The following is a 25889-nucleotide window of genomic DNA, read 5'->3' on the forward strand; positions in this document are numbered from 1 at the left end:
GGGGAGGGACTTCGAGCCAGTGCAGCTGTCCCATAAGAGCAACTGGTTAGTGGTGGAGTGCTATTCGTGCTTGCGAATGTGACTGCCACTGAAACATGTTGAAACTGACTGCAATGCAACATCCGGTTAAGCAGAGATCCGCATCTGTCTGTACCAAATCACTGAACTGGTTACACAATCGACTATTCTTATTCATTACAGGCAGGAGGTCTTGCATAACTTGTGAGCTTTCAGAGAACAGAGTCACATTTCTGCTGCCGTGCACCGTGTGTGTGTTTGTTTGCAAACTAATAGCCATTGATGACTGCCTGGGAGCTCATCCACGTGCTCCTCTGATGCTGAGTGTGCACTGAAATGGGGTGATGCTGGGTTTCCATGGTGACACAGGGATCTGCCAGACAGTGATGTGTCTGCTAAGAATATCAGCAACGGGTCCCTCCGAGCACGTGCATGTGTATGCGGGCCGGATGGGATGGAGGACACGCCAGATGGGTTTGGGAGGGGAAATTTTATGAGGCTATTGTTTCCAGAGCAAACTCTCTCACATAAGTACCGACCACTCCACAGCACTTCACCACCTGAGCTGAGAGACGGGAGAACAGAAGGTCGAATTAGACGGTGAGAGACAAACAGACCGACGGCTTCACAGAACACGCCGAAGGCCGTTTTCGAGAGCCAAGAGGAGACGGCGAGTGTCTGCAAGCATCTCCCACCTCCCCTTCTTTTCTCCCGTCCTCTCCACCTCCTCTCTCACTTCCACCCTTCCAGTAACCATAGAGACCACAGTTGCCTGAAGAGAGGTTTTTCTCCGAGACAGAAGTGGTGGTGTCAAATGCTGGATGTATGCATGCACACAAAAGCTCATTTTCAACACCCCCTGCTTTTTAAAGGCTCTATTTATAGGGGAAGAGTACTTTTTTCAAAAGTTTTTTTAGTGGTGGGCATGTACTGTTACTTGCATATGAAGAGAACAGGAGGATGTGGCTGTCCATGAAAATCAGTCCACAATAGGTTCTGTCATAACTGCCTTCTTTGACGAGGAAGATGCAGTTTAAGTCCATCCGTCGGGAGCATTATGAGCGGAAAGTGAACATTAAAGACAACTTTGTTTTGTTGTAGAGGCTGAACAATGCATTGTACCTCTAATTGGTGTCTGGACCTGTCCCGTTTGTGCTTTCAGCGGCTCCATGTGCAACATCTGGTCCCAGATTGCTGTGTTATATTGATAAATACCAGCTGTGAGGTGTTCAGTTCCCTTTATTGAGCAGTCATGTCTCTTTTGTTCTGCTTGGCTACGGAGTACACCTCCTGTAGCAGTCCTTACAGACCCATTCCTGATCACTGACTCATAAAAAAGAAATGCTTTTGACATTAACAGTCACCACATAATACCAGCGATAAGGCGAGCTGCAGGCTGCTGAAGTGCAGCTCGATGATTACTGAGATGGCACAGAGCAACAGAAGTGGTGAGCTGACAAGAGTAATTAAAGCGAGAAAGCTGTCCAGTTTTGTTCTAGCTTCAACAGCATTAAAACCTCGTTATACCATTAGCAATTTGAATAACAGTGCACATACAATTCTACAAGGAAGACAAGTTGTACTTCGCTTTTCCAGACTGTAGTTTTGGACTTAACGGACACTGATGACACAACCAGAGATCACGGTCAAGGAGGTTTAAGTAGCTGAGCAGATGAAAATAACATCTCTTTGGCAGAACAAGGAAAGCACTTTTGGCTGGAAATGAACATAATACTGGCAAATGTGCTGTTACTAGACATGATCACCTCCTACTGTATACAGTACCTTGGATTGAAATATTTCAGACTGCAGATCATGGATAAGCAAGCATCAGCAGCAAAAAACAAGACTTGTGTCAAGCAATGAACCCCAACTATCAACATTCCTGGTATGTCCCACACCCTACTTTAAGAAGATACTACTAAACCTATAGGTCTATTAAATGAGTCCTTTAACATCCTCTAAATAATCTGTGGACCCTTCATCTTTTTTTCCTGTTAGATTCCATGTACAGGTGTGAAACTCACACCCACAGAGCCTGCTGCTGAATTCTGATTCTTGAGTTCTGCTTCAATAAATACATGCAACATCCTCTCAAATCAAGAACAGAACCGATGGAGCTGAAAATCAACAGGCAACTTATGCAAAAAGCAACAAGGCATGAACATCAGAAGAAAATAAAGTGCCTAAATGTCAAAGATTAGCACACATGATTGCTTAAACTTCTGACGGATCTGTGTTCCTTCACTGTACGCTAGCAGTCAAGAGGTCTGTTCCTCACAAATGTTCAGTCAGCTTTAATGAGTCAGTTTCTGTCACACAAGTCCCCCGCTGACACAATAAAAAGGCAATTCAGAACAAGTGTCTTCATCACTTAAAACTTTTGTGCTCTTTCAGGATTTTTGACTCTAGGGAACAATTGTTTACTCTCAGGTAGAAGGTAAGTTCACAGTCAGCGGATAATGTGCAGGTATCTGAGGTCAGGGTATAGGAGGTTAGCTAGGAGGGCCAGCAGCCGGGGTCCATCTTTGAGACAATGTCCTGGGTAGCGAATGAACTGGACAGCCTTATTCACAGAGTCCTCTAACTCGGCGTACTGCTTATTACTGGGCATGGCTTCCAGCGTCCCCAACATCTGAAACCATTGAAAAGGAAAAAAAAGAAGTTATTTTTAGGTGATAATTACAAACTAGAAAATGAAACACTTCAGATTTTTGCATACTTGCTGTGCTTTTGCAGAGAGCTGCAAGTCAGGGGTGGGTTGAAGTCGAAGCTCGCTCTCTGATGGCACTTGAATGGACAGAAAAGCTGCTAGACTGCGTACCACCACCCTGAACCTAAAGCATTACATACATAAACAGTTAGGTTATGAACATTTGTAAATTTGTTTTACACATTTTTTACTCTTTATGGGCTACAGGTGTTTTGATTTACTAATAACGTGCAAGCCAGCTCACCTATTAGAGACAGGAGACCTTTTTCCAAGGCCTATAGCTCCGAGCAGGCCAGAGTTCAGTCTTTCTTCTCCCAGTTGAAGCAGCCTAGTTTGAAACCTCATCAGGCCCAAGATGACACCTGATACTTCAGTAAGGCCTGCCTGTGGCTGCAGCTGCTCCGCTGAAAGATTCAGGGATTTGTGCCACCACAGAAACAGCTTGGCTTCATCAGCCGGACCGCTAGAGACAAATGAAACATGTTCATATGTTTACAGGTCACAGAGGACAAACGCTAAATGCTACGATAGAGCGAGTGAAAGGGACAAACCTGGGAAAGACCTGATTGGTCCAAGTGTTAATTAGAGCCAGAGTCCTCCTCTCATTGGCTGCTGTGTATTCACTGTTGAGACGCTGCAGAATAAAGGCGTAGAGCGTCAGGAAACTGCCTCCTGATTGGCTCTCAGAAAGGAAGTCATCCACCGTGAGCTCGGGCACCTGCAGCGATGCCAACACAGGGCCCCACCCTACAGACTCTTCCTCGGCTGAATTGAAATCACGGACGTGGGGGGAAAAAAAACAAAAACGTCAATTTTCAGACATCCTCTCGTTCTCTTTAAATATTTTAAAAAGAAAAAGACTAAACCAACTTTCAGGGAAATGGTAGCATTGAAATAAAACGCCCAATACCCAAAACTGTTACTTACCATGGTTGAAGTACCCTGTAATGCATGCCTCCATGATGCGTGTCATGTGTCGCACCGACGCAAGGCAACGGGAGCAGGCTGTGAGAAGGGGAAGAGTTGGAAAGCCCCTCCCCTTCCTGTCCAGCCAGTTAATGACATGGGCCGCGAGTGCCTCGCCCGTTGAGACGCCCACACCGTTGAGCAAAGCCAAAGCATCACTGAAGAGACTGCAGAACGCCATGTGCCTCTGCTCCAAATCCACCTCTGAAAGGGAACAGGAAGAAGTAGGAATAAGGCTATAGAAACGGAGTGCCAAACATAAGGCCCAGGGCCAGAATTGGCCTGGCAAGGACTCCAATTTGGCCCAGCTTTGAAAAAAAGGAGGGCATGCATTTTGGACTTTTAACTGTATTTTTATAAGTTTAGCAGCTTCTCCTACTGATAATGACCTCCCCCATGACCAATCATACTACACCAAAGTAATTAAGCAATATACCAATTAAAAAAAAAAAAAAAAAAAAAAAATCAAAGAAAGGTTCCTGGTTTGGTTTTTTTTTTTTATAATCGTTTTTATCCAACAGCTTCACAGTAAAAAGCAAAAGGATATTTTCTGCGAGTTAACAGACACTTTCTTTCTTTTACTCAAATTTTACACATTTATTTTTTACAATTACATTTACTGCATTTAGAAAAACAAAGACATACTGTTGAAAATGCACTTCTTTTCTTATATTTAGATATTTGAGAGATTAAATGCTTAGTTAAACTTTCTTACACTGACAGAAAGGAGAGTTTCACTGGTCTGGCCCACTTAGGATCAAAGTGGGCTGTATATGTGGCCCACCATGTAAAATGAGTTTGACATCTCTGTTATAGAAGACTGTTTTTACTGATGGTTGAAGATTTTGATTAGCAAGACGGTGAGGACAATTCACCTGGTGGGTTGAAGGTTATGATGCTCTCCAAAAGTGTTTCCAGTTGAGCCTCCAGGCTGGTGAGGGTGATGCTGCCTCCTTGCTCCAGAGTCACCAGAGATTGCACACACCAGCAAATGTAGGCTCCAGCCTTTAGTGTCTCTTCCTGATATGAAAAAAACGACAGAAATTGTAGGGTTTTTTTTGTCTTTTTTGTTTGTTGCTATACTGTTGACTATAAAATATATATCAGTTTTCGGTAAACTAAAGGTTCCTGACTGCTAAAACAGATGAAACACTGTAAATGAATTCAGGCTGAAAATGGATGTAATTATTTTACATCATTGACTCCTATTCTTGTTTTTTTAAAGTTATTAAAGATGCTGTACAATCATTCCACCCTGGGAAAATAACTGTTTAAAAAAAATTGTTAAAAGCCCCAAATTACCAAGCCCACGATAAATGGAAGTAAACTTCTGACCACAACCATATTCTGTCAAAAATTAGACTATTTTTTAGACTAGTGAGGAACTGTTTATTGCTCCTTACTGTGAGAGGAAAACCTTGTAGATAATTTAAGTAAAATATGTCTGTTTTACATTTACAGTGAGTTTCATGCTTTATGTTAAATTTATTATTTTTTCACAGCTTTTGCCACATATTTCTGCTAGATCCTGAAACAGTCGTATGTAAAGTTAGAAGGATTGTACAGAGCTTGCCAATATATTTTTTTGGACTTTGGATATTTTGGGAAAAATATCAGATGATGTATAAAATGTCGTACTGCAAACATACATCTAAAGCAACTACACAGATTGAGTGTTATGGAAAGCACAGTGGCTCTGTGGTAGGATTCTGGGTCAAGAAGCTCTGCCATGAAAGACGCGAGTTTTCCTGTCAATCTGCCCCAGACCAAGGCTCTGATTTACATCCTGAGTTGGTCCCTGAAAGCTGCAACTGCTTAAGTTTAAGTTTCATGTATATGTTCCAAACCTTGTACTTTTATAGCAGGCATGCCAGTTTAGTGAACTCGAGATGCTGACAGAGTAATCCATTTGCTGGTTTAGCCTGCCTTAAGAGGTTTACGGCGCCTTAACAAATCTGATGCAGAAAACAAACAGGATTGTAACGTCTCACCTGGTGTGGAGCTTCACCGGGGCAGAGGTGGAGCCCGGCAGCACTACGGAGTGATTTCAGCAGCAGCTGAGGTGCAGAATCAGCACTGAGAAGCAAAGAGGGAGGGTAGTGGGTGCTAACGTATCCCAGAATGCTCTGGTACGAGGACAGGTCCAGTTTGTGCCAGGGTAGAGACGTGGACTGAACCAGCAGACTGAACAGAGGTGAGTCCTGGAGGTTGAATAGGAAAAAAAAAGAAAAATGACTGAAAAAAGGAAACAGGTCTGATTCTTGATTCTGATGCGATACCACACTAGCCTGAACTCACCTGCTGACTCAGGAGTTGTTCCTCCTTTGCCAGGAAAACGAGCATGTAGAGCAGGTACACCAACATGGTGTGCGACTCTTTCTGTGTGGCCATCTCTGACAGAGCTGGATATGTTGTGGAGCCGGGAGGTGTTTGTAAGTGGTCACTCAGGACGCTGACCCAGTTAACCTCACATAACACTTCTCCCATAAACAGGAAGCAGCTCTTGGGACTTCCTCTCTCCACCTGTAGGCACAAGAAGCACAAGTAATCGAAAAAGGACCAGACACTACAAACAAATCAAACCCTTTTGCTTTGGACTGTATTCAAAGTATCAGTGCTGCTTAATGCAAGCTAAATGTAAAATGCACATTTTTGGCTCCTGTTACTGTGAAAGTAGCAATAACAGTGTAAATATCGATACACTGATGCATTTATTTATGATAAATCATTAAACATCTCAGTAGTAGGAGTATTAAACCCCATAATGATGCACACATACCAAAAGTGTTTAAAGTTTAATATATTAGCTTGAATAATGTAATGAGTTGCTTGGTAACCTTCTCCATGCTTCCAATATCAATTTCTGCTACTCTTCAGTCTTCACAGATAAGCAAACATTATTTTTAATCTTTAAATCAGACCTTTATTATCATGAATTCAAGTATCCTATCTATGCTAATAGATTCCACAGGATAGCCTTTAAAGATTGATAGGAGCCTTGAGACACAGCTTTTTTCCAGGAACAAGGAGCTGTGACTGTATTTCTGTGAGTGCAGGCTAATAATAGAAGCTGGGGCCAAGGATCATGGTCTCGGGTTAACAGGCTTCCCTGTGACACACATGTCTAAATCAGTGTGAGGTGTTAGGGGTCTAAGAGCAAAGTATCTCACACTGAAAAGTTGCTCCATGAGCTTAGTGTCAGGGTGCAGGTGTCTCCAGGGCAGGCTGCGTAGGTGTGTGTGATATAAGTAGAGCAGGTACTCCGGTGTGCGTGGTGAGGTACAGCTCTCACAGTACTGCATCATACACAGCCACAGAGCACCCCTCTGACCAGGCAGCAGACGATCTGCAACATAAACACGCACACAGTGTAAGTAAACACATCCTTTATGGTTCTGGCTTCTCCCTGTTATTACAGCACAGATGACAAAGATCACTGCTGCTTAAACTGTTACTTGTGCACACTTGCCTCTGAACTTGTGATGAAGTAGGTCAGTGATCTGAATGTAGAGGCCAACCATACATCCTGCTGCACTCGCATCCGTCTCCAGCCAGGGGTAACACTTGATGTTACTGAGATAAAGATGCAGTAATTGAGATTATTTGTCCATAATTTGCAGTTACTCTTGGTTTGTCTTTTAAAATTAGAATCAAACTGCAAATTCACCTATCAGGTCCCTTCTATTAATGACAATCAGATATAAAATACATACTTTATTGACGTTCTTGTGTGACACTCAATAAATAATTAATGCATTCTTTTCTTTCTGAACAATGCTGAAGCAGTGCTTTATTCTGGATAATGTGTAGTGTGATTCAGAGATTTGAAAGATTCAATTCAGTTAAGTAATGACTATAAGCTTTAATGACTGCCCAGTGAAAAGAAACCAAGAAAACTAAGAAAGATCAGCTTATAGAACACTGAGTTAAAAAAAAAACAAAACAAAACAAAAAACTACTGCCCTGTCTAAAATTTGTTCTGTCTATGCTCACATCTGTTTTAACTCTTGCTAACTGATAGCAGATCTTTGTTCCTGTCTGAGATGTAAGACACTTACCCGCCCTCGCCAGCGTCCACAGGAAAGATCCATGGCTTAAATAACTTCACAGTCTTACTGTGCAGGTCCTGCAGAGCTGTGAGAGTGCCATATTTCTTTTTCACAATGATGCATTACTTTTGTGCATATCGGTTGTAGAGGTTAAACTCTATAAATGATCAGAGGTTTGACATGAATGTAAGCTAATAATTTGCAGCTACCTTTCATTATTTTGCTGCTGCCCACTGACTCTCGGGCGCAGCTGTTGAGCTGCACATTGATGAGGCAACTGATCAAATGGTCCCAGAAGGAAACGACATCCTCGATGTAGGGAGTCCAGGAAGCGTAGAGGCCGAAGCTGCGGAGGTCCGTCTTACTGAGACGACTTCGTAAAAAGTAGTCACTCAGCCAATCGACTGTCTCATCCACCTGTTAGCAACAAATAAAATACAAAAATGAAGGTTTAAGCATCATAAAACTGAACAAAAACACAAACTAGCATTTTGCAAGCAACTTCTGTTTAACGTGCAGCATGCTGACTCTTAATAGAGATGTGAATCACATATTTACAACGCCAAGACTACCTGCTGAGGAGAGAGGGTGATGGGGGACCTGTAGGGGGAGGCTGGGGGTGCGACACCGCGAGTGGGGACTTCAGTGCTGCACACAGCTGCTTCAGCTTTGCCCTTGGTGCTGCGGGATGGAGGTAAACAGCCGAGCACTCGCAGAGTCACTTTCCAGCACTCTGGACTGAGCAGCTGGTTGGATGAGCCTGAGGAGGTTAAAAAAAATCCTTCTGTTGAAGAAGTTCCCAACAAAACACCCAAACTGATTATTCTTGATTAGTTCTATAATCACAGCTGACATCAGCGGCTCCATTTGGAAAAATCTCTTAACAAAAACCAGAAAAACAAAAGCCAAACAATGATGAATCACTCACTGACACGGACACTAAATATGCATCTGTTGTTCAAAATGAACTGACTTTTATTAATCAGTTTAATCGTCACTTGCATCCTTTCAGGAAGATTAATGCATTTTCTTAGATTCATTTTCTAAAATAAATAGCAGTCAGGGTCTAACATAATGCGCAAGAAGGGAAAAATGGCTGTTTAATATAAGAGTCCAATAAAGGTGTCTCTCTAATAATAATAATAATGATAATAATAATAATGTATACTTTATTGCTCCCCGTGGGGAAATTACTTGTTTTTCTTTGCATTTGACCCATTCACCCAGTGAAGCCGTGGGCAGCCACTAAGCAGGCGCCCGGGGAGCAGTGAGTAGGGACGGTACCTTGCTCAGGGGTACCTCAGGGTAGCCGTTCAGTGGTTTCAAACCCCCGACCTTCCGATCATGGGGCGACCACTCTACCTACTGAGCTATCCCTGCCCCATGACAAAACAAAATCGAGGGTAATCGCAATTTATCACTTTAGAACAGATCAACTCACTGGTCATGAGGAGGCGAAGGCAATCGCTGTAATGGTCGGGGAAATGATGCCGTAACAGCCAGGTCCAGTGTTTGGTGAAAAGGTGAAAAGGCGTGAGAAACTCAGGCTCGGGGTCTCGGCCGCAGACGCAGAGAGCTCCATGGACCAATTCCAGCAAACGCGTCCTCTCCGAAAACACGGGATGGGCTTCATTCAGCCACTGAGACAAATCAAACTACAGGGGAAAAGAGTCAGAAGTGGACATTGTAACTGGCACGTGGTTTGCGGAGTATACATCCCATCTTTCCATTTCACTTGCATGTGGACTAACCTTAGTGAGCAGCATGAAAACGACATCGGCGCTGTCGAGGGACAGCGATGCCACGACGTCTTGGTAGAGAAACACCAGCTGACTGGGGGCTGCGTTGGGAGTGAAGAAGGGGGAAATGAGAGGGCAAAGCCGCCGCTGCTCCAGGATAGTCTTCAGGACACGGCCACACTCCTCTGCATTTCCCTGGATAAATACCTACACACAAAATTAAATACACTTTAAATTGAGTAGTTAATCGCAGCTAATCCATCCAACATATCTATGATGTTTGTTCTTTATGTACACTATAATGATTTATGTCCTCTATTCAAGGTGGTTAGGGTTATTCTCTAGTACTCTAGCTGGCTCAAATACCCATTTTTTGTACTTATATATTCCACACAACAATAAATAAAAACACTGCTACTCTGCAATATGTGCATGTATTTGTTAGAGCATATACACACCTGTCCCAGTACCTCCACACATGAAGACAGGTACTGACGAGTTGGTGGATGTCGGAGCGTGTCCTCACATACAAAGGAGACCACCTTGTAAAAAGCAGACACACCAACTTTCTGGACTGCAGGAGATTTTTGTGCTTTGTGCATATTCACCAGAGCCCTAAGACCATGAAACAAGGTGCACACGTGAGTCAAGACATTCCCCATCTATCTTCATATATGTCAAATGGAAAATTCTATATATTATATAATGCATCTTGATATGAATGATATAAAATCTGATTGTACTGACGTGATGAAGTTTTCAGTGTGAACGGCAGCCTGGGCCAGGATTTCAGGTGGCGGAGCCATAGCATCGGTTTGAAGCTTTTTGATGTCCCTGCGCAGTGATGTTATCTGAGTCTGCACTGCCTCCTGCTTCTGCACGTGCTCACACTACAAATTTACACACACACACACAGATTAATAAAACATACCAAAGCTGTAACTTAAATCGTGGCTAGCCTGCAGTGTGAGAGGTCTTACTGTGACAGTGATGTTTGCAGCTCCTTGGCATGGCTGTCCACCCTTCCCTTTACACTCCAGGGCCATGGTGACTTGCTCTGGCCGGTTCTTAAACAGTAAAGGAAGACTCTCCAGCAGCTCCTGCTCCATTGCCACCTGCTGGGCTTCACGTGCTACAGCAATCCTGGTGCCAAGATAAAGTATTTGGGAATCAGCATGCGGCTTATTTATGTTTATAGATAATTAAAAATAAAAGCTTTTATTTTATGATTCACACATACCTGGCTTGATCTTGCAAAATGCTGAGGTCCTGCTCTAACAGTTTAGCAGCAGCTTTACAGTCAGTGACACAGGCAGTAGGCACTTCAGGTACTGGTGCCTTCAGCTTATGCAGCTCAGGAGCTAAACGGGGAACTGGATGTTTCTGCAGATTGGACAGGATACGCTCCCTTGCTGAATTAAGACAACATCAAATGCAAGCATTTTTAGATTTGGAAGTAGAAGTAGATTGTGGCACGTATGAAAAGTGAATCAAATACACTTATGTACAGTTGGTCTACATAATTTTGGTCTCAAGGACAAAGGAGAAAAGGGAATTAAACAACAAGAGAACATTTCTTAATTACAGGAGAGTTTCTGACATGTGATAGCAGTAAAAACACTAACAAATAAAAAGTGAAAATGTCTCCTGTAAAAAATATCTCAAACAGAATATATTATTTACTCTTCTGAAGCTGACACACAGTGTATAAACTACAGAATTGCATTTTTGGTATCTATATATATTTTTTTAAATTAACCCCTGCTTAATTGTTTGGCTATAAAGCTTGGCTCCGTACCATTGCTGAGGCTGGTGTAGTCAGTGAAACCAGAGGTTTGAGTCTGGAGGAACGTTGGCTCACTCTGCACCTTCTTCCAAAGAAACAAAACTTCCCTCTGATCATATTGTAGACGCTCCTGGTCCACATATTCCAGCCAAAGTTCCTACAAAAAAACACAAAACCAAAACAATTAATAAATGAATAATATATTATAATATATATATATTTAAAAAAAATTATACTCGCCTGATGCCGCTGCATGACTTGTGCCAGTCTGTGTGGTTCATACTCTGGAGGAAGAGAGGGAAGATACACTTCTTGCTTCTGCAGAGTCTCGTCATCCAGCCACACAGCAAATACTCCAAACAACCTGTAGACAAACAAACAAACAAGCAGCTGAAAATTTAGAGCCTGCCATAGCCTGGAATATATGGAATATCTTTAAACAAAAAACAAGGAAGATTTTATAAAAGCTCTCTGTCAGGATCAGCACCTTACCTGACCAGCTCTGTATGTAGCTGAGGAGAAGTGAGGTAAGGTGGTCCGGGATTACTGGGGGTTTCGTCACCCTGGTCTGATGAGGGTGTGGTCGGTGGGAGTACCCGGAGGGCCTGACTGGCAGCATGGTGGAAGTCAGACACTTCCTGTATTCTCTGCCTCAGATCTCGGAGGAAAGCAGCCTGAGAAGAGGCCTGGAAGAACCTCTTGCCGATACATCCTCCTGCAGCCAGCCTGTTAGAGACACATGGACAGATAGCTACAGATTCTGCCTATTCTCTGCTTTCTTTGACTGGGGATCATAACACATGAGCATGTTTATCATACCCGTACTCAGGTCCAGGCTGTCTAAGGTAGAGCTGTAGGAATTTCTGCCAGATGAGGGGTAGGAGGGGGTGATCAGGTGGTGTAGCTGTGGCCTGATATGCCCAACGATATACCTGAAGCCTCTGCAGAGACGGGGCTACCGGCAACTTGAGCCTCTGTTGAGCCTTCTGGCTCAGAAACAGAAATATTGTTAACATCATCTAAACACAACACTCCAAATCACTGAACAGCAGTAGACCAGGATCCTAAGTACTTTCTATGATATTTCTGCTCTTTAGTTTTGCAAATAGTCTGTTCACTTTTATTCAAAGGTCATAAAGTACATCTTCCCTGAAGAAGGATGTAAAATGTCACATCATGTAACGAGATAATGAACCCATTACTGATAAACTGTCTACCTTTAAGGCTTGTTCGGGGGAGATATTAGGCTCTGACAGGAGTTCATGCTCAACACAGCGCCTCAGCTGAGAATCTTCCTCAAACACACCCTCCATATTCAGCACCATCCAGGCAAACCAGATCTAAAGAAAACATAAATATTAACAGGCCAGTGAGGATGGAGAATTCTACTAATGTGATCAATTGTGTTTACACATGCTGTTGTTGCCTTGTTGTCTCTCACCTCAGCACTCAAGGATTGGCCCTCGATGAAGGAAGGTGTGGCATTTCCAGAAATCCAGCCAACCAGAGAAGAGAGCAGACCCCGGTCTCCATGATAACCCAAAGCAGTCTGCAGAAAGTATGAAAAACAATAAAACAAACAGAAAAAACCCCCAAACATTGCTTCTAATTATCTTTCTTCACCTTATTCACGCTCTGTTTGGTTTGTGTCCCATTAAATATTAATGTGAAGTTCAGAGGTTGCTAAATCATACAAATCAAACACCACTTTGTAAATACCTTATGTTGCTGGTACAGGAGTTTTTGCACACATTCCTCCTGGTGGTAAGTGAAGGCAGCGCAGCAGATCTGATCCATGAGGAACAGGACTGTTTTGTCTCGGTACCACAAGTTCTGTTGAGTCAGAATTCCCACCCAAAACTCCAGAACTGCTGCAGCCCCCACAAGGCCTGGTTTCGAACTTTCTACCACATGACTCTGAAAGATGAGTTACAAAATGAGCAATGAGTCCCAAAGTAATGAGGACTGAATTATTGAGTGTGTTTACATGTAAAAAAAAAAATAAAATAAAATCCTTCATAACATGGTTTAGCTGGCTCAAAATTAGTTCAACTACCCCGAATAATTAAATTAAATAAAACTTTATTTATATAACGCCAATTCACTACCACAGTCAGCTCAAGGTGCTTTATATTATAAGGTACCGATCCTATAATAATAGAGAGAAAACCCTAACAATCAGATCACCCCCCATGAGAAATATTTGGTGACAGTGGGAAGGAAAAACTCCCTTTTAACAGGAAGAAACCTCCAGAAGAGGCTTAGAGAGGGGCAGCAATGTTGAGGGTGAGGAAAATACTTGGTAATTTAATTAATCCGTTACATAGTAATTTAAACAACAAAAAATAAATACACATTATTGCATTTTCCCAGACACACAATAATTAATAATTAAAATCTGCTACTTTTCCATACTTTTTTCATCTTTTCTCATATAAATTCAGGAATTTTGCACACAACATCCACAAAAGTTTCACCATGCACCTGAATGACACTGTTCAGCAGACGGACGTTGTCTCCATACGTGGTTCCAGTGAGAAGTGGCGCCACTCGATGCGTGACCTGCTGCGTCATGCCCTGAGGACACACGCTGTCGTACTGCAAGAACAACTGAATACAGCTTACAAACCTGCCATTAACAAAGAGCAAGACACACAGAATAAAGTCAGTGCTCGAATTAGCTGCATATTTTACATGTGTTACGAAGGATGCCTGTTTCTTACTGAGCGTTGTTGAGCAGGTAGTAGCTGAGAGGATAGGTTGGGGGTAGGATGTTATCTAACAGATGCACAGCAGCTCTCAGATGGCGAGACTGAATCAGACTTTTCAACAAGCCAACTCCATCAGTACAGAAATGTTCCAGGCTGAAAAAATAAAGACAAAATCCACACGAGATTATTCAACTTATACATGTGACTGCCATACAACTAAAGTTAGAAACCTCACGCATCTACACCTTACATAATATACTGTAGCTATATTAGCCCCTGATACACTTTTGCTGAAAAGCAAGAGTTCTATTTGCTTTTTTTTTAAATTATATTTTTATTGAAGAAAAAAAAAGGACTTGTTACAATAAAGTGCATTGATATTATTTAGTCAAAAAAAAGAAAAAAAAAGAAGAAGAAGAAAAAAAAGGAAAAGACTTTTTCTTAGTCCTTTTGTTTTACATTCAGATAGCGAAAAAAAATGAACTCGGTGGCTTGACAGTGTATTACATAATGCAGCATGTTTAACTTATTTACAAAGACTACATTAGGTACATATTATGAAGTTGAGGGTCAACCTGACATTGTACGATACATGGGAGGTACACCAATTCAGGGCTGGTCTTACCTAAATTCAGGGCGGATGGGGGACACAAAGCTAATCCATTTATTCCATATTTTGTAGAATTTGTCTTTTCAAATTTTTAAAAAGAATGTCAATTTTTCCATTTTAAATATTTCAAAAACCACATTAAACCAATCCTCAAGTGTTGGCGGAGTTGGATTTAACCACTTTCTGGTTATTGATTTTTTGCTGGCCGCTAATAGCGCTTGTAAGAGCTTTGTGTCCCCTCCCCGGACCGAGCCAGCAACCAAGCCCAAGTACAAATTTACAAAATTGATGTCAAATTTTATCTTGTTTTTAGTTTTATGAATTCCCAGCCAGTAATTTTTTAAGTTAGGGCAGTCCCAAAAGATATGATAATGATGTGCCTCTTCTGATCCACATCTTCTCCAGCATTCCGCTGTCCCATTTTTATATTTAATTTGATGAGGGGTTTTGAAAAATCTAATAATGTTCTTCCAGCAGTGGTCTCTCCAAGATAAAGAACTTGTTGAGTACCAATGAAAATTACAAATCCTCTCCCAGTTCTCGTTTGTTATACCCATCCCTGATCCCAATTCCCATTTAATCTTAATATTTTGAGTAGTATCCTTCCCTGCTTGAAGAAGCAGATCATATAGTTTGGAGATTGCCTTTCTCAGAGAACTATCATATGCTAATTTAACTATCTTAAAAATTTCTGACTCAACCGTATTTGGGTTTGGGATATTGCAATGTTTGTTAAAATAATCCCTCATTTGTAGAAACCTGAAGAAATCTACTTGTCTTAAGCCATTTCTTATTTGTAAAGATTGAAAACTCTGTAGTGTCCCTTTATGTGTGAAGGAATGGAATGTTGTTAGTCCGCTCTCTATCCAGGACTGAAATCTATTATCACTTTCGTTTGGTTTAAAATCTGTGTCATAAGCACACCATCTAAATTCTTTTAGTATTCGTTCACTACCACATATTTTAGTCACTTTATTCCATATTTTTAGAGTGAGGCTTCTCCATGGTCCTTTATCTTCTAAACGGTCTGCCAATTTTTTATCCGCAATTGAGGCTTGTAGTTGAAATTTAGGGGTTGCATTGAATTCTATGGATTTCCACTTAGCTTTCAAATTAGGGTTACACCATTGCAGCAGGGGGATGACCTGAGATGCATAATAGTAGTATTGTAAGCATAAGAGCAGCAAGAGTTCTATTTGCAACATTAATTGATTAATGTTTGTGTGTCAAATTGTGTTAAATTATTTTATCACATTTTGTATTATTTTCAAATTGTTTTTGCCTTTCTTGGGTAAAACAAGGCTGAGTTTTCCAAAGACTACACCCATCTTTAACCAGTTCAATCCTTCACAATGTGTAAGTCAGCCATAAATGTTCTCCTAGTGTGTGAATACAAACCTATGTCCCACGGTTGTCATTGCAATGGACAGGTAGCATCCAATAGGTATGCCTGCTTTTACAGCCCTCAGAACAGAGTGCATGCTAGGAGAGTGCGTAAGCTCTGGAGGTGGGTTGGATGCCAAAGCAGGGACCACCCAGGCTCCTTTAGGGTTCTGAGAATTGCCATGAAGCTTCAGCCTCAGCAACAGCTGCCATGCCCACTGACTAAAGGATGCTTCAGGAGATACGCCCAAACGAAGGACACTTGCAAGGTAAGAGACCTGAAAGGACATAGAAAGAGAGAGAATGATGTGTAATGCAGAAATAAGCATTAAAGACATCAGCAGATATGAGGCAAGTGTAAATGTGTCACCTGTTTGATTCCCTCTGATATCAGCCCACTGTATGGTTTGTCTGTAAGGTACTTCTGATAGGCTTCTGCCACCAGCAGTGCCACCTCACTGTGGAGAATTGAAGGCAGAAACAAAGAGCCATCCTACATAAGGAAGGAAAGGTTAGTGAAGGTTGGTAGCGACAAACTCACAACTGTGCTGTCAGGAGTCTCGGACATCCTCTCTACCTGAGTGTTGAACCCCCAGTTCAGACCCTCGAGGATGACACAGGCCAGCCGGTTCTCTACAGCTGACAGAGGATGCTGAAGGAGCCACGCTCCAATCACGCATATTTCTTCTTGCCGCGGCTGCCAAAGACTCAGAGGCAGCTCTTTACACAAGTACAAAGCCACCTAACACACAAACGAAACATGCAAACAAAAACACACGAGTGTCACATGGATCAAATTAAACATTTGATGACTAAAAACTACGTACAGCTAAAACCTTTAATATGGAATCACAATACCAACCATTCCCACAGTCTGTATGGTGTCCCTCAGTCTCTCAAGGAGCACCGAGATAACATGCGGGTGGGCTGCTGCTATAGCAGCCAGTAACTCCCTCCCCACCTTGGAGTAGGTTTCTCTGGTGGACACACTCACATAAGAGACCTGAAGCAAAAATTAGGAAATGGATGTCAGGCAGAGACAGTACAGATCCTAATCAGGGATGATGAATTGTGTTGTGTTACAAAGTTGATACTAATTTCAGAAAAATTACACCCCCCCCCCCCCCCACCTGGTATATCAGGAGAGTTATAGTGGTGATGAATTTTGAGTCAGAGCGCTGAGTGGGTGTCGCCATTTGTGCTAATGCAGTGAGGAGCGAGATGCCGTCAGAGCTGTTCACCTCACACAGCCACTGTTCAAAACTCTCCTGGTGCTGTGGGTCTGTATCCGAGAGAAAAAATAAAATCACAATGACAACTCCAGACTAAGAAGACCGACATGATGTAACTTTAGATCCAGGAAAGACGTACAATACAAAATGAGTTCAAAAAGTTTGTTCAAAGCTCAAATTGAATGTTTTTGGGATATTTTAAAAAGGTCCTTTTTAATATGATGATGAAACTGAGTGGAGACTTCTGAGCATTAACATATTCAACAGGCAAGTTTTAAGGATGTGAAAGATCAAATTTTGTGCATCTTAAGTGTGTATAATTGTACCTCTGAGAGCCTGAATGCAGGAGTATGTGTCACCAGCTGTGCTGAGTGTTTCTAGCCCTGCAGTCTCTGCGCTCTGCATAACATAAAGGATCTTCCAGAGCATGGAGCTGGACAAAGTCCCATATGGCATCTCAGACATAAACAACCAAATGCCCAACCTGTACAGAATGAACACACAAAATGAATATTAAATATCAAAGTCTGTAATGTAACTGCTCCCAGTTAAAATGGAAACTTGAGGCTAACTCCTCACCTTTTGTTTCTGAGTACATGTAAAACAGCTCGGAGGAAAAGATGATCATATTCTAGCTGCAGTTTTTCCAAAGACAGAGAGTGTACTTGAGAGCTAGATCCAGCGGCATCAGTCACACTCACATACTGGGCCCAGTGATCACTGACATAGCAAACTGTCATTCTGGGGGAGAGCAGAAAAGAAAAGCCAAACATAGCATTTTATTAATGCATCCTCTGACTTTGTGATATGGCCTAAGAAGTGTCAGCACATAGAAGCTGCTTATGTGCTTGGCGAACTGACCGTATGATGTGTCCTATTCGTTTGACTAGCTGTCTGTAACGGGATCTGTTATAGGTTTGTAGACCGAGAGCGAGAATTTCAATGAGCGAAGAAGCGAAAGCAAACACCCGCATCATCTTCTGACTGGAGCAGGCCTGGGGCTCATACACACCTGGGGACAGACGCACCTGTTAGTTCACACTGTGAGTCAAACAAACTAACAGACAGATGGGTCAGACTGACTCTCTTACCCTGCTTGCTCATCCCAAGCATGTATGAGTAGAGCTGCTGGAAGGGAAACTGGGTAATCAATAAAATCAGATCTTCTTCACAGAGTAGCAGCCAGCTGCTTTCTGGGTCCTCATCCTAAACACAGAAGACAATCTCGTTAGGGGCCAACTTACTAAATGTTGCGTGTATTTGCAATATGCTACGACTGGCATTTTTAAATTTTTGTTTTTTAGGCAAAATATAAAGCAGAAGCTACTTGCTTTGTTTTTTTTAACAGTACACAGTAATAACATGTTGAAAAAAAAAATCACAAATGTGTTTTTTAAAATAATTTGACTCTTAAAAGCTTTGAAAACACCACAGTTCCTAGGCAACACATTAGTACTGGCAGCAGTTGTGGTTTTAAGCCAGCAGACTGATATTTAAATGGTCATAGGTGTTCATTTAGCACAATTTCTTAGCAGATCATTGATGTGACTCAAAATCAGAAGACAGACCAGAACATTTTGTTTTAAAAAGCACTCTCTACAAATTTACAATCTGTGACAGCTCTTCTTTACAAACAAGCAGACTGAATATTTATTACCGCCTGCATCATAACTGGTGAAAGAAAACAGGAAAAAGAGACCGTATTTTCAGAGACTATAACATTTTGATGCTTCTCCTCAAAAACATATTGGTTATTTCCAATAAATGTGTAAACAGATGCTGTTTACTCTTGGTACAAATAAAGCACACCCTCTTTAACATCTAACATTTTATATATCAAGACATAATAGAAAATGTATCTGATTTTAAGACCTGTTGCTTAGCAGGTCCTAAAATAAGATAAATACAACCTTAGATGACCCACTACACCATGTCATTGTTTATTTAACAAAACCAAAGCTAAAATGGAGAAGCAGTGTCTAAAAATATCAAGTAGAGCCTCACTGCTTCCACAGGAATTGAAAGGGTAAGTAGCAGTCAGGTGCTGCTAATCAAATGCACTTGATTAACTGATCATCGGCAAGTATGAGCACCTCTATAAAAACAGAAGTTCTGGCAGTTTGCTGGTCTGGAGCATTCAGGTGTGTTAACACAATGTCAAGGAGGTAAGACGTCAGCATTGATTAAAAAAGAAAAAAGGACTTGTTTCTACTAATTAACCTGGGAAAAGAAGCCCATCATTATTCAGTAAGAAAGTTCATGACAGTACAACGAGAAGACTGAACAGGCATGGGAGTGTTTACGGAAGAAAGCGTTTCCTCTCTAAAAAGAGCAGGATGGCTGAGGTTTGTAGAGCTACATCTGAACAAGAGTACTAATTTTAAGACCTGCTGACTTCCTGTAATTCTTTTTATGTGTTCTGATACATAAAACCTTAAAAATAAAAGAGGGTGAAGTTTCTTTCTCTTTTTTTAAGCATGTATGCTCCAAAACTGGCCACATTTCACCTGGAGGGCACTAAGGAACCATCTACGGGGCAGACAATAGTCAGTGAGGAGTTAATGCACCTACATTTATTTACAGCTGCTTCTGAATGATATTTTATATAATAATTTTACATTTTATTTTCACAAATAAGCTAACAATACTGCATGAGAAGTGAAATTAAAAAATATAAATTTCCTTTTGGTTTTCTTACAGGGAAACCAATTTAGGCCACAAAGCACTAGCATTCCCTGTAATGTTCACTCATTTGGATCACTTTTTTGATATAAAAACTATTGTCTTACCTCCTCTCCACCTTCATCCACTAAGGTCCAGTTGCCAGATTCTTGTCCAGAAGCCCCTGAGCTCTGGCTCTCACACGGCTTCATGTGGCCCAGGAACTCTGCACGATGTCTGAGTCAAAACAAGCAAAAAAAGCTACATGTTCTGAGATCTTAGACTGTTGGTCCTTAAAAAGATGACCTGGATTCTCATGAAAGCCAGAAGCATAATTTGCAGTGTAATGCTCACAGTCAGTGGGTGAAAAGAAGAAACTGATGTAAAGACTTGCATTTTTACCTGGCAGGTGACATTAGAATGGCCAGAGCTTGCATAAATTGCTGAACTCCGGAGGTGTTCCCATAAACTTGGATCTGGGTCAGATAAAAGAAGAACTCTATTCCTCTCTATGTATAGCAATTGATGTGATAAAATGATAAATGACAGGCGCGTGTTCCTAACGAACCTGAAGGAAGTGTGCAGCCCACTTTCCCACCCCAGCAGGACAGCACAGAAGATGGCACAAGAGGTACAGGTGCTCCCCTGACCCTCCAACATGCAGCAGGACGGCGACCTGGAGAATAGACCAGGAACACATGGAGGATTGCAACAACAAATTGCCTTGACCACTGGAGCAGTAAGTTTGAAAAATGGTCTGGGGTTTGTGTGTATACCAATCTCTCAAGCCAGTGATGGATGTCTGACTGGAACTGTGTGTCATCAAGGACTCTTCGTGTGAAACTAAACAGGACGCTGATGGCCTCTTTCAGAGGTTGGAGAGAACACGGCTGTGTTTGGCCATCTAACTGAAAATCTGAGACAGCAACAGACAAAACTGATGTAATACATACATTTTACACTAGTAATATCAGAAGTACAGGTAAAACAATTCTTCCCACCTTTTATAAGACTGTACAGGTATGATTCCACCTGCAGGCGTGACAGCAGAGCGGTGTACGCATGCAGCACGACCTTCTGATGGAGCAGCTCACTGCAAGCTTCAAACAGTCTTCTCAGCTCAGCCTGCACACTCTCACTAAACTCTGCCTGCTGGAAGCGGTGATACCCACATACCTTTGTCTGGTCTGCACACACACCCTGTAGGATAGAAATTATAAGTGCAAATGCAACAGTGGGACATTTGATCTTTCTGTACTATAGATGTTTTGTAAAACACACCTGAAGTGTGAGCTGTTCATCTCTGAAGCTCCACAGACGATTCTGTGTGCTCTTGCACTCAGATGACTGCGTGTGCAGCTGTGTGTGCGACTGGGTCAGCTGTCTGCGGCAGCGCCAGTAGTTCTGCAACAGTTCAGTCAGTTCGTGCTTCTCCTGCCGCGCCAGAGCACAAAACTGTGCTGCACAAACCTCAACCCCCTCCAGCCATGCTCGCAACCCTCCGCCTGGCTCCCAAACACTCAGCTGCTCCAGTGAGAACGGCTACAGAGCAAAAACATTAAATAATACAGTAATACAGCCCATTTTATTGTAAAACTCAGCATTAGCAATAAATTTGATCTCATGGTACATTAGATCACCTGAACCTCTAAAGCTGTTTTGGGTAATTCCGGGTAGAGTTTGCGCCGAGAAAGGTCGGCCACGGACTCCAAAGGCCGCAAACTTGGAGGAGAAGATTCCTGCTCAGGAAGTGCCAACACTGCAGGTTCCTTTCCACAGGTTTCCACAGCTTCCCCACAAAACTGTATCACTGAACCTTCTTCTAGTGTAGGAAGAGACGGATACAGTGCTGGGGCACTTGGGACATTTGAAGCTTCAAACTGAGTTAAAACACACGGCTGATTCCATGACTGTTCATCTTTTTCAAGTTCAGTGGTTTGTGGCACAATTTTAAGCTCAGCCCCCTGAGCTTCCTGCACACCAGCCTCCTCTTCCTCCTTTTTGGACTCCTGAGTTGTGACCTGTGATGTCACTGTTGATGAGCTCAGACTTGGCTGTAGAGTATTACTCAGCAATGATGCTGTGTTTTCTGTCTGTTGCTTCTCAGAGGGCAGGTCTGATGACTGTGCTGTGGCTTCAGGACTCTGAACAGTGTCTAGCTTATTCTCCTCCTCCTCCTTTTCCTGATAGGGCAGACTCAGGGGGATCTCAGTGAAGTCAGAAGTGGAGGCCTCAGATACAGCTGAGGGAGCTGGGGCTCTTTTGTCTTCCTCTGCCTGCTTCTGCTTTCTGACCAGCTGTGTGCAAAAAAAAAGAAAGAAAAAAAATCAACAATAACACATCAATTTCTCCTTGGAGGACAACCAAGTTTGTGTAACAGCTTTTTACATGTGACCATAATCATGTGACTACAGAACAAACACTGTTATGAATGTGCCAAAAAATAATCTGCATTTGTAATCATGGATATTTTTGTTGTTTGGATCGTGGTGGTATGTTAAATTTATGTGTTTTGCAAGTCATTTGATTTATTATCAATCTCTAAAGAATAAAAGTACAGACTGAAAGAAAAAAAAAGAAAAAGGAAAAACAAAGTGCCTTCACAACAGCTTCAACGTGCATTGGTACATGCTCCAAGTCTCTGGGAGGATCAAGCAGGGATCAAGCTGTTTTTTCATAGGATAGCTACTCGTGTGGTGTTTTGGTGACTGGGGCAGAGTGCACTGGTCTAACATTTCAGTCTAAAATCTCCCAACAAGGTTTAACATGGATGAGACCTGGCCACTGCAAAAAACCACAGCATATGACTGACATCATTTACAAAATAATCAAACCAATTTACTGAAGCTCTTTGGCTCCATGGATGGGGTTACTGTTATTTGGGGAAAAAAAAATAACTGCTGTGAGGATATAAATGTTTCTTCACAGGATACAGTTGTAGTTAGAAGTTTACATACACTCATCATGACCACAAATGTCATGGTGATTTGGGTTCAAATGATTTCTTTAAACTGTTTTTTTTTTTTTTCAGGGTGGAATGATTGTACAGCAAACATCTTAAATGACTTTAAAAAACAAGAATTGGCTGCACAAGTTTATATTTATTTTGAATTGTCTCTAATCCACACTGGGTCAAAATTATATGTACAGCCTCAAACACATGCATACATTCACTTAAATCTTTTAACAACTGGTGCTGAAGATTCTACAATGTCTTTTAACTTGACAAAGCCATGGCTTCTCAACTTCTTGCTAGTGATCATGATTGACTATAACTGATAGTTCCTCTTTGCTTTGTAATTTGTTTTACCCTCAGATGGCAGGAAATTGCATGTTCAGCAACAACCCAGGAACCACCAAAACTCACGTGGCCCTGCCATGAATGGGAAAGTGTTAGAACACTAGTGTCACTGTCCACAGTGAAGTGAGTTTTACATTGTCATTGTGAGGGTGCCGACCGAGAAAGAAGCTCCTGTTCTAAAATCGACACCTGTCAACTGTAATTTGTAGCTGCCTACATGGAGAAGCCAAATGCTTTCTGGTGTTAAGTAAGATGAGACAAAATTTACTTATTTCGACAACATGACAAGAGGTATGCTTGGAGAAGTCAAGGTGAAGCTTTCGACCTTAAGAACAGTGTATCAACTGTCAAGTCTTGTGGAGGTAGCATCATGCTCTGGGGCTGTTTTGCTGCCAGTGGTACTGGTACATTGCACAAAGCGGATGGAATAATGAAGGAGGACCACTTCAAAATACTTCAACTTCATCTCAAATCGACAGCTAGATGGCTGAAACTTGGACACTGCTGGGGGTTCCAAATGGACAATGATCCCAAATACACATCCAAATTTGTTTTAGAATGGATAAAGCAGGTTAATATTAAGCTTCTGGAATTGGCTCCCGAAAGCCCCAAACTTGATCTTACTGAAAATTTTTGGACTAAGCTTAAAAGAACAGGAAACTAGGTAACTTAAATGAACTCTACCAATTTTGCCAAGAAGAGTGGTCAAAGATTCAGCCAGAATTATCCCAGAAGCTTTGTTGATAGGCACAAAAAGTGTCTGTTTGAGGTGTAATTTGCTAATATTATTTGGATATGTAAGAGCATGTATGTAAAATTTCGACCTTCTGTGGATTAGTGAAAATCTAAAATAAATTCAAGCGTGTGTACCTAATTCTTGATTTTTTCTAAACTCATTTAAGATGTATTCTGTACAATCATCAAACCTGAATAAGAACAGTTCGAAAAAAACAAAAAACAAACATTAAAAGCTCAAAACTACAATGACAATCGTGCCCATGATGAGTGATTATAAACTGTCAACTGTCCCTACATGTGAAGAGAAATGTATTTTACTGGGTGTTCACTCTGTTTGGGACGTTTATGCTTTGAAGGCCCTTCATTCCCCCGTGAAAAGAGAAGAAGGCAAAGAATACCTGTAAGGTACTTGGTTTAATCACCTGAGATTTTCCGCTGGTCTTTGCTTTGTTCTTCTTTGGTCTCACAGCCTCCATTTTTAGTGTCTGTTCGTGTCCGTATCAGCTGTTTTCACAGCTCAGATCACTCTGACAAACAGCTGACTGAGAAGTTTCCTGGTGGAAATGATGCTGATCACCTGAAAACCGCTGATCAGCTGAGTAGTCATTATAGGTGATCTGAATATACCAAAAACAACAGACGACCCTTAGCTGGAACAGAGCGCGAGGTATTTCTTGTGATAAGCAGCCCGTGGCTGGTTGTGCTGACAAGATAAACACAGTCACTGACTGTAAACAAAACACACTTTTATATTCCGTTGACAGGATTCATCCGCGAAGAATATCAAGAATTGCAGGCGTCCTAGCGTGAACAAAATATTAAGACAGCACATTTTGGGGAAAACGAAACCATGAAGCCCCACGGAGGTACAGTTGGTGACAGTGTACGAAGGCTAAGCTACGCTAACGCCGAGCCACTCGCCCATTAGGCGGTGTTTCTATTGACTTGTTTATTTACCAGCGGCTCTCAGTTTTCCGTGCTGCTGCTCACATAATAAGAAATCAAATTTCGACTCGTCCCAGAGAGTGACACGCAGTGACAGCCACGTCCGCTGTCAGGCTGCAGTTTGTTTTGTTTGTTCCAGGAACTCCTCGAGCACAATCTCTGATCACGTGACTGCTCCACCTCTCTACGGAGTAGTAGATAGGCCAAACCTAATACGCAAAGACGATTTTCTGTCAAAGAGTTCATACTTTAGTGACGGGTGTCAAACTCATTTTACATCGCGGCCGGACCAGTGAACCTCCCCTTTCTGTCAGTGTAAAGAAGTTACATATTTAACTGTTTTTCTACACGATAAAGAAAAAGCTGCTGTGACAAACAAAGAATCGTGTCAGCACGACTCTTTGGACTTCAACTGTAAGAAACTGTGAGACACTGCGCCATATGGCTCTAAGCTACATGCAGACATTTATGAATCTCTGCTATTCAAAGACACCTTGTATATAGTTTATTTTATGTAATATTCATACTACTGCAATGTAAATTGAGTCTTTTTCAAGGCAGCAAATGTTTATTAAGTGTTTTCCTAAAAGCCTTATTTTTATGCATTTACTACTAGGGACAACACATGTTAGGTTTAAATGGACAAATGTAAAACCTTTAGCCCTCCACAATGGAAAATGGCTAAAAATAAAAACGGATATCATGTTATCTATCCAGCTCCGAATTCTGCACTCAGCTTTGCAGTCTCTGATATCATGGAAATACAGCCAATTGCTGATTATTTTACGTTTTTGCTAGAGATGGGCGGATCGATCCAGATATCTATAAAAGATACAAATGCTGGTATTGGTATCAGATCGATACTTTGTTTCAATCCTTTAAGTTCAGCATGTAGCCCACTTGTGTTAAATAGATCATTTTTTAGGAAATAAATAAATATACCTCAAACATGCACTATGAAAAATATCTGATGTCATGTCTATTTTATTTATATCCTATAACACATTTAAACAACAGAAGTTGACCCAAAGTGCTTT

At 41.7% G+C, this 25889-nt stretch overlaps 1 protein-coding gene across 3 annotated transcripts; it reads right to left on the minus strand.

The window, feature by feature from the left end:
- Positions 1–1239: 1239 nt before the first annotated feature.
- Positions 1240–25011, minus strand: epg5 (ectopic P-granules autophagy protein 5 homolog (C. elegans)). Of its 3 annotated transcripts, XM_039620584.1 has the most exons (46): positions 24653–25011; positions 24330–24524; positions 21509–22165; positions 21150–21410; positions 20870–21068; positions 20645–20784; positions 20437–20544; positions 20271–20344; positions 19997–20105; positions 18299–18413; positions 18069–18219; positions 17787–17948; positions 17534–17691; positions 17106–17257; positions 16838–16978; positions 16553–16717; positions 16346–16468; positions 15991–16253; positions 13995–14135; positions 13756–13900; positions 12991–13188; positions 12713–12820; positions 12489–12611; positions 12091–12257; positions 11764–11997; positions 11512–11635; positions 11284–11428; positions 10726–10897; positions 10466–10628; positions 10233–10375; positions 9944–10100; positions 9498–9692; positions 9188–9401; positions 8319–8506; positions 7956–8163; positions 7756–7831; positions 7167–7270; positions 6868–7043; positions 5996–6220; positions 5689–5898; positions 4573–4717; positions 3659–3901; positions 3283–3496; positions 2976–3194; positions 2741–2855; positions 1240–2653 (listed from the first exon to the last, which is right to left on the minus strand). In XM_039620584.1, the coding sequence occupies exons 2-46, from the start codon at positions 24381–24383 to the stop codon at positions 2471–2473; spliced, it is 7767 nt and encodes a 2588-aa protein (XP_039476518.1). In that variant the 5' UTR covers positions 24384–24524; positions 24653–25011; the 3' UTR covers positions 1240–2470. The 3 variants fall into 3 exon arrangements, with proteins under 3 accessions (XP_039476518.1, XP_039476520.1, XP_039476517.1); XM_039620586.1 differs by having other exon boundaries at positions 21515–22165; positions 24330–25011; XM_039620583.1 differs by having other exon boundaries at positions 24330–25011.
- Positions 25012–25889: the final 878 nt, after the last annotated feature.

The sequence above is a fragment of the Oreochromis aureus genome, linkage group 12, assembly GCF_013358895.1.
Source record: "Oreochromis aureus strain Israel breed Guangdong linkage group 12, ZZ_aureus, whole genome shotgun sequence".
NCBI classification, from domain to species: Eukaryota; Metazoa; Chordata; class Actinopteri; order Cichliformes; family Cichlidae; genus Oreochromis; species Oreochromis aureus.

What these genes read in the sequence shown, in the direction of transcription:
- epg5 (XM_039620584.1), bottom strand. Translation starts at nt 24,383, where the DNA reads ATGGAGGCTGTGAGACCAAAGAAGAACAAAGCAAAGACCAGCGGAAAA. An exon ending in CTGCATTCAGGCTCTCAGAG is followed by an intron (nt 17,258 to 17,533) that starts GTACAATTATAC and finishes TCTCGGATACAG; the next exon opens with ACCCACAGCACCAGGAGAGT. An exon ending in TAACTCTCCTGATATACCAG is followed by an intron (nt 16,979 to 17,105) that starts GTGGGGGGGGGG and finishes TTTTTGCTTCAG; the next exon opens with GTCTCTTATGTGAGTGTGTC.